Source organism: Falco peregrinus, chromosome 4 (assembly GCF_023634155.1).
Source record: "Falco peregrinus isolate bFalPer1 chromosome 4, bFalPer1.pri, whole genome shotgun sequence".
NCBI lineage: Eukaryota > Metazoa > Chordata > Aves > Falconiformes > Falconidae > Falco > Falco peregrinus.
Genome location: NC_073724.1, coordinates 58,768,040 through 58,789,307, shown reverse-complemented (window position 1 = coordinate 58,789,307; position 21,268 = coordinate 58,768,040). Strand labels below are relative to the sequence as shown.

Sequence of the window (21,268 nt, the reverse complement as noted above, 5' to 3'; positions counted from 1 at the left end):
GTATGCTGAAGACCAAGGGAGTAAAAGACACTTTCATAGAGTTCAGTCAGGCATGGGCAGTGACTTCACTTCTGGGGAAAGAGAGACAAGGTCTCCAACATCCATGAGCTACACCAATACCAAGTCACTCATACTCCATAGAAAAGCAGAGACACACTGAATTTGGTCAAAGCACTACAGAGGATTAAGGGACCATAGTGGCAAGATTCAGTATCTCCACTTTTCTACAGAGCTGAGGGGCAAGTGACTTGGTTTTATGTAGCTCAGATTTCAAAGATCTTCTTAGCTCTACCCACCAGCAACCTCATTGGCCACACCTCACCGGAGTAGACCAAAGCATATGACACACTTGGTCTTCAGCATGAATCTTGTTTCTCATAGCCATTACTAGGCATAATGCTACTGGTGGATAAAAAAAGCTTCCCAGAAGAATTTAAGTAGTTAGAGGGATACAAATTGCACACCTAGAATGTCCAGTGGGTGGCTGCTGCAGCAGAGCATCTGCCTTGCAACGCTTCCCCCACACTTCAAACCATACAAACATTCCAGCTCAGATATTTCTCTGCAGGATCACAACTTTGTGAGCTTTGTCAGTTCATGTATCTTAGCATTCTCTCCACTCTTCTTTCCAGTACTACAGACATCTTATCATTATTAAAAGCCTTTCACCTATTTACAGACACAGGCTACGTTATGCACTTTTGCACGCTACTGAAAAATAATTTTTAAGCCCACAAGCAACTGGTGCCTGGAGATGTTGGAAAACAAAGACTGATTTATTCTGCTCCCAATGTTTTTAAAGCATTACAATCAGCTATCTCCCCACCTGCCACCTCTATTCCTCGCCATCAGATACTGCAGGTTCTGGTTCTAAGACAGCAGGAACTTCTGGGTTTTAGAACTACATAAACACATATAGAAAGTATCAATTATTTTCATCTTCTTCCTGAAGGACTGTTACGGCTAAAATACAATTTAAAAAAGATCACAAAGGGTACCCTCAAATTTTGAGGAAACTCAAATGAAAGGGAATGAGATTGTACAGGAAAAACTCTTCTTCCCACATTTTTAAGTCAGATGTAAACACTGTACATGGACAATGCATGTACAGTTATTAGTTGGAGACTTCCCTAGGTGAAACTCAGGGCTTTATCACTGTAACTGCTTTTATTAATAAAGGCATTAATTCTACATTTTCAAGATTCATTCTCATTTATGCTTCTTCATTTAGTGAGGACAGGAACTTGGGTCACTGTAGTACAGTATCTGTTTTCATACCACAGAAATGCTAAATCTTAAAATCCGAACCATTACATTTGTAGAGGCCTCTTGGGCGATTAGTATTTTACTTACCAGAATGCAGAAAGTAATTCCCCCATTGCTCACACTGATGATACACCTCACACTGTGCAATTTCATTTTCATGATGAGGAAATGCAAGATCTATTCCACCAGTATGGATGTCCAGCTGCTTTCCAAACACTGCACTGTAACAATATTTTCCTGGTCGGTAAGTAGAATACTACAAAAGGTTTTTACAAAAAGAAATGCAGAAAAGAATAAGACAAAAGAACGTAAATTTAAGCGTACAATTTAATGACTGCAGTTTTAAAACAAGACTTTACAATGATCTTGGATACCAAAACTGCAGAAGAACTTGGATGGACAGGACCAATATCTGCCCGCAAAATTCTCCTCAGCAGGAGCAATTATTTTTTCTAACTTAAAGAATGGCAAGCAGGATGTCTCCTTGCCTTGTTCTGCTATAGTTTCAGAATCAGACAGCCACCTTCATCTGCGAAGTTAAAAACCTCAAAGCAATGAACATTTCTGTAAATTTGGTATTATTTTTCTTTACCTTGTACCTTTTCTGTAAGAGTTCAGGCAATGACTGTAGGCAGTCATGATAGAAAACGCTTAGTCTTATACTGTTATAATGTCAAAAGAAAGCATCAATGCCTCTGATCTCCCAAGGCCACTCCTCTCAGCCCAACACCACTGCTGCACCAGTGCAGGTCACCCACGGGCTTGCGTGGCACAGGTCTCTCTGCAAACACTGGTGGCTGGAAGTGAGGTATTCACGTGGCAGTGGGACTGACCTAGATGCTCTCTTGTTAAACACCAGGAGTCAAGGCTGCTACACTATCCACTGTTCCAGCCAGTCCCTGCTAGGCCACATTGGGCAAAATGAAGTCATTAACTTGCCCATATGATAAACCGAGAACACAGGGAGGTAAATCAACGCTAAGTGCCCAGAAACCAGGGACACTCAAGGTGGGGAAGATACAAGGTCTACACAAGTAGAAGACAAAAGGCAAGGCCCACACATGCATGCACGCGTGTGTAAACATAGATACACAGTCATCCCATATGTCATGTTGAGAAGTTACTCCTGGTTGTCGGCTAGGTATTAATACTTCTGTCCCTTTTTGGGACAAAACACCCTGGCTCATGATGGCTCTGCAGAAGCTGTTGGGGCACAGGAAGAAAAGAAAACAAGGAGAGAAGACAGAATAAAGACCAGCTGTTGGCATTTCCCAAGCTCATGCTCCTCTGCTTCCTCCTGTCTGCTCCAAAATCAGCTTAAGCACAGATCTTCCCGGGAATGGCCCTGGCTCATGCCTTCCCTTGTGACATCTACAGAGGAGCACTAGCCACTTGCTGTCTCCTCCAGCATAACCATTAAGAGCTGGGGAGAGACAGATCTGCAAAATGCTCAAGGGCAGGAGGAGCAGCCCATCTCACCGCAAGGGAAACCCCAGAGAGGAGATCAGGCACAAGCCACAGCAGGTGGTTCCCTCCTCCATGCCATGCTAGAGACCAACGTCCTTCTCATTCACCTTCCTCAGGCATGTTTCAAAGACTTTAAATTAATTTGCCTAGCTTGCTTAAAATGCCTTATGGTCTTTGACAAAAGAGCTGGGTAAGTAGGTATTGCTTAACATGGGCCTTGGATAGCTGACCTGGGACAGCAAAACATTTTAGGTAGCTTACCAAAACAAGCTTTCCGTTTTTCACAGTCCAGGATTACTACTCTTAGGTTCTGCATGGGTCAACTCTCATTTACATGGCAGAAGCCTCATTCAGCCACGGTAAAAAAAGTTTTTACAGAAATAAATGCAGACTATAAACAGCACCATGTTAGCAGATAAGCCATTTTGTAATTGGCATTTCTTACCTGTGCACTTCTGTCACAGGTTGCACTTCAAATACAGCACGCTTTTGTGCACTTCAGTTGCCTTAAGAACTGTTTCACAGTGCTGAAACTATTTACAGACAGCAAATCACCCTTATAAATGCTTTTCACAATGTTAGAAATGACTTAATCTCAGGTGCACCAGCAAAGCACATGAAACAAACCTAAAGTACCTGTTCCATCTGCTTTCAGTTTGGGTTGAAAACGTAAGTTAAATGGGGCCAGATCTAAATAATTTGTTATTAGCTTCCAAAAAAAGATCTGAGACTAATGTGAAACTAAATATCACCATCAATCTTCCAGGAGAGAAGATTTAAAGTCTCTTTTTTTAATATACAAACTAATAGGTCATAAGTTAATACAGTGCAGGACAAAGTATTACTATTCTCTGGAGAAAATAAAACTCCCAAATTAAGAGCAAATTAATATAAACGAACTACAAGCAAAACAATACTATGCACAATTCACACCATGCCCACAGAATATACTGCCACAGAGAAATCAGAATATTTAATACTGTGGCTGACTTAAAGCTGAAAAACATTTAGGTTATTAGCATGAACATCCACAACTGCTGTTAAGATATGGTCAGCAAGATCTCATGCACTTGCTGGAGTGAGGATGGAATCCCATATGCTGTCCTCCTGACACAGCACTACACACTGAACTGAGTCTCATGGAGGCTGCAAGGACTGGAAGGGGGGTAAATGAAAGTACCACCATAACTTTCACTAAAACTTTGGTTACTCAGTTCAAGATTTATAATTATCCGCGTGATCCTGCACACCTTATTTTAAATACCAAGTCTATCTCAAGAGAAAGTGCCAAGACATCACAAGACAGCTGTGCCATTAACGCAAAGCAGAGGTTTTGGGACACGTGTGACATCCCAAATTGCACAAAGTATTCACGTGGAAACTGGTGCTTTCTACTGATTGGAAAACACTTTTGAAACTGCTGTTACCATTGTGCTGTGACTGAAAACAAAAACCAGCACTAGATTTAAAATCCAAGAAATCTGACCTTGATATTGTGGAACACTCAATGTGCCATCCAGGTCTTCCTTTTCCCCAGGGAGAAGTCCAAGATAGCTCTTGAGGTTTGGCAGCCTTCCACAGGGCAAAATCTTTACCATGTCGTTTATCAGATTCAACTGCCAAGAATAAGTGATTTGTTAATGGGAAATGTCTAAAAGAAAAAAAAAGACCAGATGAAAGCAAGTGGAAATGCGTGTTTAGTGAACTACCCTGTTCTTAATCCCTTTTGCTCAGCTTCTTTTCCTGTGATTTTCCACCCTTACTCCTTCTACAGGGCTTCCAGTTTCCCAATCAAGCATTTGAAAAAAAACCAAAAAACGTTGAATTAGATTTCTGCAGGCTAAAAAGACGAATTCATGATTCTCTAATACATCCTATCCTTTTACTCCTTTTGGCCTTCTCTGGTTTTACATCATTCATTTAGTTACTTATCAGCCCATTTCAACAAACGGATTGCACTGCAGCAGCAAAGTAACAAAAACAACCTAAACCAAAACTCACAAACAAACAAAACAAAAAAACCCCAACAACTCACACTATTGTTTCTCTGGGGCACAAATAGTTTCTAGTTCAGATTCTATAAAACCAAGAGCATGGAAATGAGTGTTCTTGGACAGTAGCAACCTTCCAGTACCATTTTCACCAACTGCTTCTCTACAAAGGTCTCCTCTCCAGCCATATTTGCTGCTTCCTTCACTAAGCCAGCCAAGGATTCAGTCCTTTTTTGCCACAGTACCACAGAGTTCATCTCTGCTGGCTTGTAACCCCCGGTCAGATACAAACCACTACCTGGCAGGAGCTACAGAACAGGGTTCTGGACTCCATATTTTTTTGCTGACAAATACATAACCTCGCATTTGACCTATGCAGAACAAAATACCTATTTGGCTTGACAGGCTCCAGCTTGGCAAGCTATTTGCGCTGTTTTAAGTTCCCTTATTTAACATGACTCACCCGTTTCATCAGCAGCTGATACTCGATCTACTTTTTTCTCTACTTATTTCAGATCTCTAACAAAACCACAGTGTATCACTGGGTCTGAACCAATCCCTGGAGCATTCCAGTATCAACACATCTTAATGATGATTCACAGCTATTTTTGGAGATCTGTTAGGTGGTCATTTTTCTTGAGCCATTCCACTTGTACTTTATTGATATTATACAGAGGTTTTATTCAGAACATCATGCAATATTAAGACTAGCAGATTACAAAAATCCATTACACCTGCTTCATCATTCAAACTTGATAAGAAATAAAGGGACAGAAATATAACCCTACTTTTACCCAATGAACCTTCATCTTGGCTCTTTCGCTAGTTTGCAAATCTCTGGCTGATTCCATGCCTCTTCTGCCTTTTTTTGAGCATATTGCTACAAAAAAAGCGCACTCCTCACCTTCACGGTTATAAGCAAAACAACAGTCTTTAGAAATAACAGTAAATTTAATTGTAAGTGACTTGAGGGGCAACAGAGTAAAATACGTAATCAGTCATGGTTGATGCTTGAAGGCACATATGGAGATTGTCCAGCCCAATCCTTGATCAGAACACACAGCTACAGCAGGCTGCCCAGGATGGTGTCCAGTCAGGTTTTGAATCTCTCCAAGGATGGAGACTTCAAAGCCTCTCTGAGCAACGTGTTCTTCTGTTAATCACCCTCAGAGTAAAAAAGGTGGAATTTCCTGTGCTTCAGGTTGTGCTTATTGCCTCTTGTCCCATCACCAAGCACCCCGAGAAAATCCTGGCTCCATCTTCTTTAACCCGCCCCCAGGTATTTGTACACATGGGTAAAATGCCCCTGAGCTTCCTCTTCTCCAGGCTGAGCAGTCCCAGCTTTCTCAGCCTTTCCTCATAAAGAGATGCTCCAGTACCTCCATCGTATTTGTAGCCCTCTGCTGGGCTCTCTCCAGTATGCCCATGTCTCTCTTGTACTGGGGAGCCCAGCACTGGACCCAGCATTCCAGGAATCTCACCAGTGCTGAGCAAAGAAGGATCACCTCCCTTGACCTGCTGGCAATGCTCTTCCCAGTGCAGCCCAGGGGGGCTGCTGGCTGCCTTTGCAGTCGGTAACTGCCTCTAAATAACTGTAGACAAAACACATTCCCTCTGTGAGTTGTAATGCTGAAGTGCAGCTGTGAGAAGTTTCTGGCTGCAATCCACCCGAGCATCAGCCTGCCAGGCATTTTCAGTAATTGCAAACAGATTTTTTTCAATGAAGAAATACTGAACTTCAGCATGCAAAAGGATGCAGGAGACCCACGTCAAATTCTCCACCACAGAGACCAGATCAGACTCAACTCAACAGAAGCTACAAAGAGGCTCAGCAATCCTGCTCAGCAACTAGGTAAGTGCAGCAAAAAAACACACAGCCCAGGGTACAGGCATGCTCTAGCACAGCCTATCAAGAGATTGCTCACTCACACAAACAGGCTGCTTAGCGGTAGTCTGGTGGGAAGTAATGAAAGAAGCAAATTCATCCAGTTAGCACACAACCGAGGAGTGCAACTGCCCAAACAATAACACAGTAGCTGAAGTTTCCCTGCATTTACCTTTAACTATCTCACTGCTGGCTAGTGCAATGGCTGAGACCACCACCTCACTATGAAGTTTATATGTACCACTCCCAAGTATATAAATAAAATTGATTAAGATTCCTAATTGTTCTAAGGTACCAGAACAAAGGTGTAGAGGGAACCAAGTATGAAAAGAGATCGCCACATCTCCTCTTGCACTGGTAACAGCAAGTGCCTTGATAATTACAGAAGCAATGCAATCTTAATTAACCGAAGTGTTGGCTATACACAAGAGGTTAGAAAACTGTTTCAGACTGTTGAATGAAAGTTTACACAGAGATATATCAGGACTTCAAACAATACATTAATACAAACAAGTTGGTGCTGTGAACTTACCTGCTTCATCCTGGGTATCAGGACAAATAGTAGTTAACACTCCGTATCTTTTTCCCAAAGACTTAACATCAAAATAAACATTGCCTAGCAGAAAAAGAAAAGTTTAGTTTTATAGCAAAGATGGGGCACACTCATGATGAGGAGACAACATTTTCCTGAAAGCAAAACAAAATGCCCTTTCAATTCCCATTTTAATTTCAGATTTAGAAATTCAGAAATACTGCAAAAGTAGTAGCAGAAGTTTCCATGTGACCAGCTTTTCACTGACTTCAGCACATTTACTCATTCTGCATACAGGATAACTTTGCATTCTGGAGGTCTCCTCAGGTTCTCCCCTGCCCAAGCACAATCAGCAATCCCCTCCAGCAGCAGTGCAGCCTGCTGCTACTCCAGTTATAATGCACTCAAATCCTTCTAGCACCACCACCTCTGCTTAAAAAAAAAATAAAAATCCACATATTGTGCCTCACAAGCACATCTTTTACAGCACATAGGAGATACCCACCTCCTGCTTAGAGCTAAGAGGTTCCCCCAGCTCCCTTGTAGAAGCCAGGCTAGGACTTCCCCACAGCAGCTTAGATGGCAGTTCATTACAGTAAACTATTATATTAAATAAAAGCTACATCTAACATAGAAATTGAGTAATAGTTGTTCTGCCCACCCATGTCATCACAAACGAGTTGCTCACACCCTGTCTGTTAATCAACAGAAGGAAAGCCTGGCACAGGGTATCTCATTTGATCACAAAACAGGATTATTAAGAGCGCCAATTTCCTGTACATGTGCTGAACAAGGAGTTGCCTTACTAGAAGTCTCACCTTGCGAGGTTGCGTAAGCTTGTCCGCAAGCAATTATTTTTTTTATAAAGGAAATTATATGAGGAATATTGTCAGTCACTCTCATATATACTGTAGGAGGAAGGACCTTAAACAAAGAAAGAGTAACATCTCGTTACCTGCATGAAACACACTGCTTACAAGTTCTTTCACCCTAAGAAACCAACTGTAAAGAACATTCTCCTCAATTTTATCTTTAAAAACAAATAAATTGCAAGTATCATAAAAAGTTCATAGGCAGAATTTAAGATAATACACAAAAAAAAGGAAGTTAAACTTGTTCATTCTAAACCAGGGGTCCTCAAACTTTTTAACCAGGGGGCCGGCGCGCGGATGCAGTGGCAGGCAGTCATCTGTGGCTGCTTGGTTTCCCCACCAACCCCCGGCGGGGGGTGGGGGGTGGGGGTGGGGGGTGGGTGGGCAGGGGCTTCTGTAAATACTGGGGGCCGGACTGAGGACCCTGGGGAGCCATAGTTTGAGGACCCCTGTTCTAAAGCTATGGTTTTCTTCTCCCTCCATTTCCTTACTCAAAAGGTGTGCAGTATCTTTCCAGAAGAACAAAAAAGTACATCAGTACTCAGTTTCCAGGCAATGCTTCAACACACAAGCAATTTATTTTTTCAGATCATCCTGTCAAAATCAGATTCCTTGCCAAAATACATTACTTTAAAATACTCTTAAATTTGGAAGCTTGAATATCTGTACCTTTAAGGCAGCCATATCTTGTTTGAAGTCATCTTCATAAATACGAGCAAGAGCTAATGGCGATATATTCATCTGAAAGAGAGAAGCAGATTAGTAAATCATAAATCAAAGTAATAATATAAAATATTGCAATCTTCTATCAGACAGTTAGTAGCTAATTGGAAGACTTACAAAGCCCCCAAGGTAAAGAATCAGAAAGGCTTATTAATCTAACATTGATGTGGAGGAGATATAAGCTATAAATAACTTTAAAGTAGTATATCATTTACACTTCTGAATTACCAAAATATTAATACCCATCTTTTAAGAGAAAGCAACCCAAGATTAAAATAAACTCCTTCCTTCTCTCATTATTTTCCTCTTGAGAGGGTCTTCCATTTCCAGAGACAAGATAGACTACAGTGCACAGGACATGAAATTCATTTAACTTACTGGCAGGGGACACAGATACCACCTAAATGTCAGGAAGACAGATCAGACACTTGCAGGATGAGACAAGGTATTAATTTTCAGTGATTAAGAAAAATAAGCTATTGCAGCTGATCACAGTTATTTGTAGATCTCTGTACAATCAGGGGAAATGAACTGAAATTCAGTCCCACGCTTCATCAAGTGTGGCGCTTCTCAGGCACCTTCTCCATATTTCTCGTTCACGGGGCAATGGACAGGAACAGGGATGCTCACAGAGCTAACAAGAAAGAGCAGCCCAAAAGGAAAGAGACAACTTGCATGTGGCAAGATACTTGTTCTCAAATATTCAGAAGCCGTCAGAGCTTGAAAGATGTATGACAGCAAAACCTGCCCTAGCAAGCAAAACCATGATATCAAAGTGTTTCAAACGTGAGCTTTTACATCTTCTCTGAGGAGTACACAACATACTCAGTCTCTCCAGTTTGCAGGTAACTGAATCATTAGCAAAATAAATCCAGTTTCAACACCTCCAATTCATTACTGGAACATCTTTAAGGGATCTGATTTTTGGAGTGCTGGTGGGTACCACTATTTGGACAAGCTCCTGGACAAGGCAGGAGTTCTGGTGAAGACAGACTAGATGCTCATCCAGCAATGAAATGAGGAAGATGCTCAGCACTGAGAAATGAAGGCATACTCCTGCCTACAGACCAGAAAGAGTGCTCTTCCAGACCCTAGCAACTGCACTCATCTCCCCAGACAGCTCAGCTGCTTTTTCCATCAACAGAAACACAAAGGTGCTTATAGGAGGAAGGTGGGGAAATTCCTCCTGTTGAGATGGATGTTCAACACACACAGACACTCATCTCTCTCTCTCTCTCTCTCTCTCAAAGGACCACTGAGGGCAGGCAGCATGCTCATCATAGACTAGATACACAACTTCCAGGTTTTCTCTAGATGAAACCCACTAGAGGGTGGAGAACAAGCTTAGGCACATTGATCCTACCACTGTAACACTTCAGGTACAGAGGTCCCAACAAAACCAAGCTACTGAGGTAGAGGCCTTGGCCGCCCAAACAAAGTGTACAGAGCAGAGCAGGCATGAAAGAGACTAAAAAGCCATGGAAAGATTACTTTGTAAGACCAAAGGATACAGATAATGAACACAAATTCTTTAAAACATTGTGTCATTTCCGCCTCCTCAAACATAATCTCCGTAATGTTCTGACAATAAGGAAAAATTCTAAAATTCACAGACGGACTTATAATGCCTGGGGGTTACAATTTTTTAAGATAGCCTACTGCCTTAGCAAACTGCAAGTAAATGGACTAGAAGACCACACAGGCATTTCTACAGGAGCAGCGTGCTTCTATTTGTTTGAATGCAGTACCCTATATTTAACTGTAGTAGTAACTGTTTACTTAAAGATTAAATAAAAAAGTGACAGCCATCAAATTCTCTGGCTCCAAGAAACTAGCTTAAAGCTTGCAACTGCAATTTGATCCAACACATTCATTTATGATCCAGCAGACATAAGTTACAGCTTCTAAAAACAAAAAAAAAAAAAATTCAAAATGTAGAATAAGCCACAGAAAACATTCTTAGCATTTCGGGGTCCAAAAAGCATTTAAATTAAAAAGAAAGAAAAAAAGAAAATAATTGGAATAATCACTCACCAAGCTCAGCTGGTTAAAAAGGTCCGATTAAAATGCAACTGAGAACCACTTACAGCCCCAGTTTCACCACTTTACCCCTACACTCAATGTCAACTTTCACCTAGGTGACAAACTCAAACGAGACTGACAAAGCTTTCCACGGCGCTGATGTTGCAGCTAGATGGTGCTCGGCACCTTTCAGGAACCGCCCTCGGCCTTGCGGGTAGCAAGGCCACATCTCGACAGCCCACAAGGCTTCTCCAGAACTCAGCCAGAAGCCTCCTGGTTGCTAAGTTCTGGGATGCTTTTGGGATAAGACACCCTTCACTCTGCTGCGGATTCACCCTGGCTTTTTGTTCGCCGCTGGCCTCGCAGGCAGGAGGACCCCAGCCATGGGTGCTGTAACACAGCCCGCCCTGCCTGTCACCCTCACACAGCTCTGCGCCCCTTTACCTCCACATGGCTCCTGATGCCCAGCCTCCCAGGCTCCTGGCCCCACTACAGCCATGCCAGGGACCAGAAATCTCCACATTTATTAATACTTATTAAACATTTAATAATACTTACTAAAACAGACAAAACTCAACAACAAACCAACCAAACAAAAACAAACCTAGATTAACTTTCCTATGTAAGTAGCTGTAGAAAATACCAAAAGTTTGGGTCAGAGACTGCAGCAAACACCTACCTCATTGGCTCTTTTTATTATCTTGTCATCTATGTCTGTGATCCCCATCACCATGATAACTTCAATTCCAAAGAACCTAGTCATTATCCTTCGAATTATATCAAACCTAACATAGGAGCTGGAAAAGAAAAAAAAAAAAAGTGATCTTTTAAACATCCAGTAGTAAGAATAAACTTTAAAAGAACCAACAGCACTAACAGGCACAGGGACAATCTAAATACTCCCAACACTTGCAATGAAAAGGTCTTCAGTGCATAAAGTGCTTTTCCAGAACCAGTTAACACCTGCACAAAAGGCAAGCAAATATCCCTTGAACTGGCCTACCCTCTTCTGGCATTAGTGACACATTACATCAATTGTCTGAGTTTTCTTTTGTTGCATCTCTTTATTCAAGCACCAAAGTGTGTTGGAAGCTACAAGCGAGCCAGGAGACCCTCTCAAAGGGATGAAGACACACAGATCAGATATTCTTGAACTACATCCCTCAGGCTTCATATATTCTAACAGGTTTTCAAAAGCCACAGGGCAGAAGAAGAGGGAGAAATAAAACAGGGTTCAAATGAACTTTTCTTAGGGCTGAGTAACTACAGCTACCAGCCACTGATAAACTATTTCATTCATACACCACCACAGATCTTTTCTGATAGCAAAGGAGAGCTGCTCTGTGGGTTATTTTCTTTTATCTACGCTTAAGAATAAATTCTCAAGATTATTCAGGCTCTTTGTCACAAAACATAGTATTTAATGCTGATAGACTGGCATACCCACAAGCTGTACAGGGCTGTGGCAGCCCCTTCTGCTTGCCGACTCCCCATTTGTAAGTCTCAAAACACACTCTGACTGAGTAAAACTCAATCATTAGATGAGATATTAGAAGGTGACTAGAGCTCCAGGTCTGTCCTGTAAGGTGATAAGAATCCTCTGCCTTTGCTGGCTTTGGAGAAAACAGAGCCCAAAAGGAGACCCGCAGACCTACAGGCTTCCACTTCACCTCCATGAGCTGCAACTCCTGTGGCTGTCAGAGCAAAGATGTGTAAGCAGATACTGGAAACGGATTTGCATCCTTCCCCTTAGCTGCAGGACCAGGTGGCATTAAGGTTAAGATTTATGGATGTGTAGTATCTTAATGAAGAAAAACACTTTTTGTTGTTGCTCACACTACACCCATGTTGAAAAAGGCTTTTTGAAAGCCTTGCTGCCAGGGAGATAGTTTTTAATGAATACCAGCTCACCGGGAGTACGGTTCATCTAATGTGGTGACATGATACCATAAGAATATTACATTTGTCTTTGGACCCCGTTCAGAGCAACAATGGCAGCATCAAAAGCTTGATATTAGATTCAACAGCCCTGCAGTCGTAGTTCCCAGAGCAGACACAAATTTCACACTGCTTCTTTTCCTCTAATCTTCCAACTGAATTGATGGAAGAAACACTGCAAGAGCCAGAGCACATCTCCTGACACCTCAGAAAGCAGGGTCCTTACCACCTCAGGACTGAAAAGAAAAAAAAAAAGGCAGTCAAAATCAGAGGGGTGGCAGAACAGGCACAGGAGACTGAATGAAATCTTTCTTGCCTGGTTTTACTCTTATTTCCAAGCATTGAGCCAGGAACCTGGATGCCAACTAGGCTGCAGCTCATACTGGCACGATCAAGACCAGCCTCAGAACTGAGGGGAAAAAGATGGCATTATCTACCAGTCTGATTTTTATTTTCTATGTAGGATGAGGTTTGGTTGTTGTATTGAGGCATACAGAGCACCTGTTTTGAAGACTGGAAGCACAACATACTACAGAAAGTTGGATTATTTAGAGAAATAAAAAAAAAAAAATAATCTTTGTAGAGGGGAAGGAGGAGGGGAGAAAAATAATAATGCTACTATTTTCAAATTCCTCTCAAGAATCTCAAGTTCATTTCTGCATTATTACCTGCCATGTTTGCCGCAAGGCAAATGAGAGAAGGAGGGGAAAAAGGAATTCTAGTGATACTATATTGCAAGAGTACAACAAAATAATGGTATTTTACAAGAGTGGCATGGTAACAACAGCCACCACTCCACCTGACTTCATGCTTTTTCCGAGCGCATCTCCATCAGCAGCATGCATTTCAGCTGCACCTACCAAAGCTCTATAGTTGGACGTAGCTACTGGGGTTAAAAAAAAAAAAAAAAATACCCACCACAAGTTAAAAAAATAATAATATATAAAATCAAGAGCACTCCACCATCCTGAACAAATTGGGTGAGCAACAGCTTGCCAACACTTACATGTGCAAGACTACAGACACTGGGAAGGAACAGCCAACTCCTCACACACTGGAGGGTTTAACTGATCAGAAAAGAGAGAGGAAGGTCTTCAGCGGAACAACACGTGAAGGTGCTAAAGAGGCAGCAGAAAGAGTATAAACAAGGCTACTTATCTGCACAATACACCACTCCAAAGGCAATATTCAGCCCTAACTATGCTTTCTTAAATCAGTAAGTGAAGAGGTTAAACCCAGGTAGCACAGACGTATGGCAAACCTCTCCACATCAGGAAAGCTTGAAATTGCTGGTTTAGACATGGGATAAGAAGAGACGGGTAAGAGAACAGGCAGAGCAAGCAAGGCCTTCCTATTCCCTCCTTTGATCAAAAGAGCCTAAAGGCAGAACACAGAGATCCACTGACAAAAGCAGACATCCAAAAGCCACAGAGAGCTGCGAGACCAAGAGACAAAATTCTTCACCTCTACAAACATTGCGTTCTAGATCCACTACACCACTTCGGACAGGTGCACATCTGCAATTCCCTCTTCTGTTACACGTCAGGGAAGATAGGCTCTACCATACTAGAGAACCTCAAATGAGTGACAAACCCGAGGAATTTATTACCATCTTTTTATACAGATGTTCTCAAGTAATGACTTGAAATTGTATTTATTTCAAGGTAAACTGTAACATACTCTGTATTACAACAACTGTAGATTTAAATACAGTAATTGTGTATTTAACCTTCTTTTTTTAAAGTTCCCCTAAGGGTACTAAGTACAAACAAAAAAACTCAAAATACAGATTTTTTGATTTTTAAATCACCAGTAAAAAGCTAGCTTAGTTTTCTGCTATGACTGGACAAAAGCAAGGAGGACACCACTACATGCACACAACAGTATAGCAGCGTTTAAGGAGAGGCTGCCAACAACAGTTTTTACATGACTGGTATTTTAAAACTTCCCTCTTACAGAAAGAAGGAGCAGTTGTGCAGCACTGTGACAGCTCAGCATTGAGCAAAACTCATCACAAGTTTCTGAATGGAAACAGGACCAGAAGCTGTGAAATTCACACAGACAGCATCACCTGAGGAAGCCCCCTGCTCTTCCAGGGAGCCCAATGCTCCTTGTTCTTTTAAGAATGAGGAGCGAGGAGCTGCTGCAGCCGCCCTGCACCTTCGCCTCCGGCACGTCATCCTGACACCACCGGCTGCACCCAAAGCACTTTTCCAAAGTTACTTACAATGAAGCTGGTTTATTATTGTAATTATCCTAATGACCTACAGAAAAAATGCTGTGCTGTTCTGGGGTTTATTTAAACACAGTAAGCCACTGCAGAGTTACTATGCAAAAAGGCCTTCAAGCTACCCAGCCTTTTGCAGATTTAAGAACAGATGCGTTAACCTGGCTGTTAACCTTAAAAGCATCTTTTTAATGCTCAGCACTGAATGGCTTTTCCTTGGTGCCGACACGGCGTCCAAATCACATCCGAGGAAAACTACGCTTTTGCACAGAGAGGTGGCCCTGCCCCTGGACCCCAAGCCCCCTGGGTCTGTGACCTGGCACAGCTCACCCTACCAAGCCGAAAAGCCCACGTTCCTAATGCTTCCCATCCCCCCGTTTTGTCGCTGTGTGGTGCGAGCTGCACCGACAGCCCCTTCCTGAGGCCGAGACAAAAAAAAAAAAATATTAAATAAGCATATATACATATATAACCAGCACGGGTTTCCCCCCTCGCATGGGGCCGGAGGCGAAGCGCCAGCGCCCCCGCAGCGGGGCCCGCCACCAGCCGGGACACGGGCTGCCGCCGCAGCCGGACGCCCCGCACCGCCGCCGGGCCCACGCAGGACGCGACACGCGCAAGCGCCCCCCGACCGTGACTCGGGACGGACTCACCTGGCGTGCCCGAGGTGTGCGCGGTCGTACACCGTCGGCCCGCAGCTGTACCTGCGGAGAGGGGAGGCAAAGGCACCCGTCACGGCCAGCCCGGCCCCCGCCGCCCGCTCCCCCCGCCCGCCCGCCCGCCCGCTGCGGGGCGCTACCAGGTCGCCACTCCTTCCGTGCCCAGCACGAGCGGCTCCTTGCTCCGGCTCCGGCTGTTGTAAGCCACGATCCCGCTGTCCCGCCCCGCCGGCGGCACCCACCGCCGCCGCTCCGCCGCGCTGTAACGCCGCGGCGCGCCCGCCTTGCCCGTCCCGGGGCCGGGGCCGCACCGCCGGCCCGCCGCCACCGCGCCGCGTAGCATGGCTATGGCCACGGCCACAGCCCCGGGCCGCGGGCGGGGGACACGGGGGCTCCGCCTCCCCGCGGGGAGGGGCGAGGTGAGCGGGCACAACCCGCCGCGCCTGTCACCGCGACAGCCGCGCCGCCTGTGCCGGCTGACAGCGTGCGAGCGGGGTAGCTACAGCCCGAGCGGCAGGAAGAGGCGGGGCCGGCGGGCAGGGGGCGCGGCCGGGCCGCCACCGCCTCTCGCCGGGCCGCGGGGTCACCTCTGCGGCCGCCCCCCGCCCGGCCCGGCCCGGCCCAGCGTTCCTCGGCGCGGACCTCGGTGAGTCGGGCGGGCTGGGGAGCCCGGGGCCGGGGCCGGGCGGCGCACCCCCCGCTTGGATCCGGCCGAAGAGCGCGTACCCAGCCCGGTGCTGCGGCGCGGCGGCAGCGCGGTGGGTTGTGGCGCGGCGTTTGCGGGCTGCGAGCGGAGGTTTAACGCAGCCGTGTCGAGTCGATCCGGTCAAACGCGGGGGACGAATCCGTTGTACGCCGCCTATCAGCGCGGGGAGCGGCGGGCAGCCTGTTAGCTCCTGGGAGAAATGCGTGGTGTGACATTCCTAGGCTGGGCTTAATACATCGCAGTCTCAAAAACCTCTCCCGCGCCTCCCTTGCCCCGCGCGCCCCTGTGAAGCCCTGCCCGGCCTGGGTGGTCTCAAAACTGAGTGACCTGCGGCCGGCGCTCGGTGCGGTACCCTGGGCTTTAGCCGGCTGATGCCAAGGAAGGGCCGCTTCCTTCCCGGAGTCAGGACAAGCGAAGGGTGTGTGTTTTCTGGTGATGATTCTCTCATCTCGTTGTGGATTTCTTTTTCTTTCTTTCTTTCTTTCAGAGCGTACCGAGGAAACGGAGCTTAGCTGGCTGCAGTGCCTTGATCCACTTGGGAAACTAGAGTGAATAGCAGTATAATGGAACAGGCGTAATGGTGCCAACAGTCTTCTTTAACTAGCGTCTTGTTTCCAAAAGTAACTGCCAGCGGGTACCAAGGAAACATGTGAGAACTCTATAAGCATATATAATATTTTCCCAGCTAGTGTCTCCCAGCTTCCCAGCTTCAGACCAGATGACATCCTCAGCTGAATGCTTTGGAGTTCTCCCCACTCCCCTCCCCGCCCCCCAGTTTTTTTACCTTCCCTCTACCGTTAATTTCCCTGGCCTCTGTGAATACACATCAACTCCAGCCTTTGGCAAGGAGTACCACAGGTGTGCTGCCATTTTTAGGAAGCATCCTCTTGGCCTGTGTTGAAGTTGAAGCCCTTTAGCTCCAGTTGCAGCCACCCTTGCTCTTGTATGAGAAGAGAGAGCGAACCATTGGTTCCAGCGCGTGCTGTCTGCCCTGACTGTCCTCCTCCATACAAGCCTCTACGCAGGCTGTTCAGAGGAGAGCCTTTTCAGGTCTCCCAGACCACTGTGTTACTCACCTGCTAAAGGATCTTGTTGGCCTTTGGGAGGAAGGTGATACTGAGTGATCGCAGCGTGACTGGATGCTGCAGGGAACAGGTCTGCCTGTGGTGAGCTGCCTCACAGAAGTCCTTGCATTGTTTCCTCTTCTGTCTGCCAGGGACAGGTTTGATAGATTTTTCTCATATGTAATATGATCATTTTAAATAATTGCTTTTATGTAACAATAGATGCCCATCTACATCTTGCTTCATTTTAGAGAGTATCTGATACAAAGCCTTTTTTTTTTTTCTTAATACGCACTTTCAACAATATTTTTCATTTAACAGTCATAACTTTTTGGTTAGACAAGAAACCTGTTTAATGGGCTTGCTAATTTGAGACTAGCTAGGATAAAACTGAAGATACCGTCCAATAACCTCTGTAAATGTTTGCTTCCTATATTTCTCAGGAAGCGTCACAAACCAATTATTTCAGTTTCCATAGTGAGACGGTCTTGATGTCTTTGCCATTCAACACATACCCTGTTAAGAGTTGTCATTAACTCTGTTGTCTCCTTTGTTCTGTACAATGCCGAGCACTTTGACAGAGTCCAAATCAATGCCAAGTAACAATGGATGTTTTTTAGCCTTAATTCCAGGTTTAGCTATCATGGATGAAACTGCCAACAGATCAGAAGAATGTAAGACCTTTTTCTTTCCCTAGTGGTTTCAGAAGGCTTAGTGCCTGTGCTATCGAGACTAGCTTTTAGGATTTAGTCCAGAAACCTCTATGTCCTACTATAAAACATGATTTTCTGAAGGTAGGAAAGGAATTCCTTAATGCCTGAAAAAAACAGTTAACATCATTCACACTTGAGATTTTTTTTTTTATGCAGTAGAAGAAATTCAATGGAATGGTGGAAGGTATTCTACAAGTACTGTAAAAAAATATAATCTCAAAAGAAAAGCAATACTAATCCTGATGGATTAGAAGCATAAATTCATTATTTAAAAAATACCAACATTCTCAGAAACAATTGGTCTGTGGCTGTGGGCACACCTCTCCTGACACCTATAAATACCTGCCTTCCTGATATACTTATTCCTGGCCTGAGACATGTGGAATGAGACAATAGTCATCTACCAGAGAGGCAGAATAGCGGCAAAGGATTTTCTGCCTCCATCACAAGATTCATCTTTCTTCCACCTGGAGTAGAAGATGCCTTCAAAGGTTGCCAGCAGCTGGTACACCTGATCAATGCTCGGCCTGAGCCTGCTGTAATCCTGCTACTTCTTTATTTTCTGCTGAATGGCTAGCAGGAGATGCAGTCTGCAGAGTGGTACATCTCAGTCAGAATCCCACTGAGGTGTGTCTGCCTGAGCTTCAGGTAAACTTGTTTCAAGGGGACACCCATGTATTTGATATTGTCAGGCCATCTTCTCACTTTTTCTTAGGAGCCGTTAAGGCTAAAACTTGCTTCTTTTTTAAAGAAAAACTGGAGCTTACTAAGGCAAAGAGGTGACTCCTGAACGCCCTAGAATGGATTTATGTATTTTCTGTCCCTTTATCTGCATGTGCAAGAAGGCACTCTTTCCGGGCTGGGCTTGATCCAAAGAGAAAATCTGGTAGAAGCACAGCTGTGTGTGCTCACCCCAGAGGCTCTGAAACACCTTTGTGGTGGGCAGGGAAGGTCTCTGGGGGCTCTGGCTCACCTGGCTCCTCCTGTATTTTCCAGCTTCCAGTCCCAGGACTACTTAAAAGATATGTCCCCAGAAGTAAGATCAATGGGCAAATCCCAGAGCATGTTTTGTAAGTAAATAAATGAAAGTTAAGCTAAAAATTCATTTTTTCCTTCCTCTTTATTATTAAGAGATACATGCTTTGTAAGGTTTTACAGCTTTCCCCTTATTATTAAAGGTGTTGCATTTTTCTTCTAAAGAATTAAACCACACCATCTTAGAATTGTTGACAGAGCAGGAAGGCTGCATTTGTTGTGTTATCAAAAGCACGTTTCCAGTATCTGTGGCTCTTCTTGTCAGATTCTAGTTCAGGAACCTGACAAGGAAGCTGACCCTGAGAAAATAAGGGAGGAAAAAGTGTTGTAAGGACAAACTACAAACCAAAAGCGAAGATGAGCTAAATCCACCACAGGGGACTGACTTTCTCTTGGCACTCCATAGTGGTCTGCAATAACAGACACATTTTGACTTTTACAAAACCTAGGTGCTTATCAGCTTGTCTAAGAATCTCGTTTAATTTTTAAAAGGAGGATAAAAATTGTCTCAAGCTTATCACAAATGCTTGAGTCAGAAATACTGTAAATGTTGAGTGGCCATTCTCCCAAATAATCACAAAATAAGGAGTATGTTTTCTGAAAGAGAAATCACGTTGAGATACCTATTCTAAAAGTGTGATTCTGGGGAAATGAAATAAAACTGCAAAAGAAATTTAATTGGTGGACATGAAGAACAAAATAAACTTTCCCGCTCTTATCAAAAGCCTCATAGACTGGACCCTGTGTTTTCAACACCATCTACTATTGTTCAAACAACCTGCCCATCAGCTGCTCTAACAAATGCTGCCTGTTTTTCATCAGAAGTGTTTATGTATGCACTGCAGTCTACAGAAACGAGCCTGAGGGTCGGTATCAATTCAGTCAGGGCTCAGATCAGTGTCTTTGTCAGTGGTTACCAACTGTTGAGGTGTCTCTCTTGAACTCACTGTGGGAACGTGCAGCCCATGGAATAAGCTCCCTTTGATATGCATGCTGGAACAACTCAGATGTACTTCTGCCTTGGCCCTGTACTGCAATGCACAGTTACTAGTTCCAGTCAGAATTTTTCGATCACCTATAATGCCAGTGCTGTTTAAGCTCACTAGGTGCAGCTGGTGCAAGAAAAGGGATGGCAGCAGCCAGAAAACAGGTGTGTAAAGAGGCAGGGAGTGCAACAGGCTCAGGGCAAGCTGAGGGACAGATGAGGAGCTGTATCCAGTGAAACAGATGTTTTCTTAAGTAGGACCTGACTTTTTAAAAAAAAAAAAAAGATAAGAAGTTTAGAATGGCAGGCCTATGTTAGGTAAGTGTTTGGAAAGTTCTTGAGCCTTTATGGGAAACAGAAAAAGGATAAACTCAGCTAGATCTGTTTTCCAGATTTTAGAAGCCATTAATCCCACATAATTGCCAATATCAACAGGTAACTTTCTGGCCCAAATATCTGTAAATAGTATACACTGTCTACTGCACAGACAGTGCATATTGCATGAAAGTGTGAAATAGGACTTGTCTGCTGGTCTCCGTACTTGCAAACCTCAGCTCTGCTCATCTTGCATGTTAACCTCTTGCTGTTCTGTTAAAAAAAAAAACCCACCATATGTAACTGTAGAAGGGAAGGATTAAGTTATTAAGTCGTGCAGAAACAGCAGCTCCTTAGGAGGAGTAAGTAATCTGATTCGTCTGTACCTATAAAGTGTAACGACTAATGATCAGAAGACACTGTCTTTTCTAATAGACACACAGCTGAAGTGATTACATAGTATTTCATACAGCAGTACTGAACCAAGGCAGAGAAAGAGAAAGGAGGTAGCCAAAATTCCTTGTACCAACTATCCTCATACATATTCAGCGTCTGCATTTGTGGAACATATTTGGAGGTTTGGGATTTTATGCTGCTCATATTAAGAATTTTGAACTTTATGCTGATGAGCTGGGATAACTAGAATATGTATATGTTATATGAAATAATTTTATATAATATTATAGATGTATACATAATATGTATGTTACACAGTAGTTGTGTAAGTTGTTGATCTGGTTATAGGTTCCCTTGATTCCCATTGCTGGGAATTTAGATCTTTAATAAGGTAACAGCTTCAAGGAACTTTTGAAAACCCCAGAGATTTGGGTTTCTAAACAGGAAAGATGTACTGTAATCAGAACAAAGG

At 43.9% G+C, this 21,268-nt stretch overlaps 1 protein-coding gene and 1 long non-coding RNA gene across 4 annotated transcripts in view; one reads left to right on the top strand and one right to left on the bottom strand.

Moving 5' to 3' along the window:
• The window catches only part of CARS2 (cysteinyl-tRNA synthetase 2, mitochondrial), a 37,658-nt gene extending 21,659 nt beyond the window's left edge, over window positions 1–15,999 (bottom strand). Inside the window, exons 1-8 of one of the 3 annotated variants that reach the window (XM_055802800.1) lie at window positions 15,723–15,999; window positions 15,577–15,627; window positions 11,438–11,555; window positions 8,683–8,754; window positions 7,960–8,065; window positions 7,142–7,225; window positions 4,220–4,349; window positions 1,354–1,487 (exon numbers count right to left, since the gene is read on the bottom strand). In XM_055802800.1, coding sequence (XP_055658775.1) covers window positions 1,354–1,487; window positions 4,220–4,349; window positions 7,142–7,225; window positions 7,960–8,065; window positions 8,683–8,754; window positions 11,438–11,555; window positions 15,577–15,627; window positions 15,723–15,925 — 898 coding nt within the window. In that variant the 5' untranslated portion in view covers window positions 15,926–15,999. The remainder of the gene's footprint in view (window positions 1–1,353; window positions 1,488–4,219; window positions 4,350–7,141; window positions 7,226–7,959; window positions 8,066–8,682; window positions 8,755–11,437; window positions 11,556–15,576; window positions 15,628–15,722) is intronic. The other 2 variants (XM_055802799.1, XM_055802798.1) reach the window with 2 other exon arrangements.
• A 78-nt stretch (window positions 16,000–16,077) lies between these two features.
• LOC129784351 (uncharacterized) lies at window positions 16,078–18,191 on the top strand. Its single transcript, XR_008747004.1, has 2 exons — window positions 16,078–16,228; window positions 16,776–18,191. It is a non-coding gene; the product is annotated as an uncharacterized LOC129784351 (long non-coding RNA).
• Window positions 18,192–21,268: the final 3,077 nt, after the last annotated feature.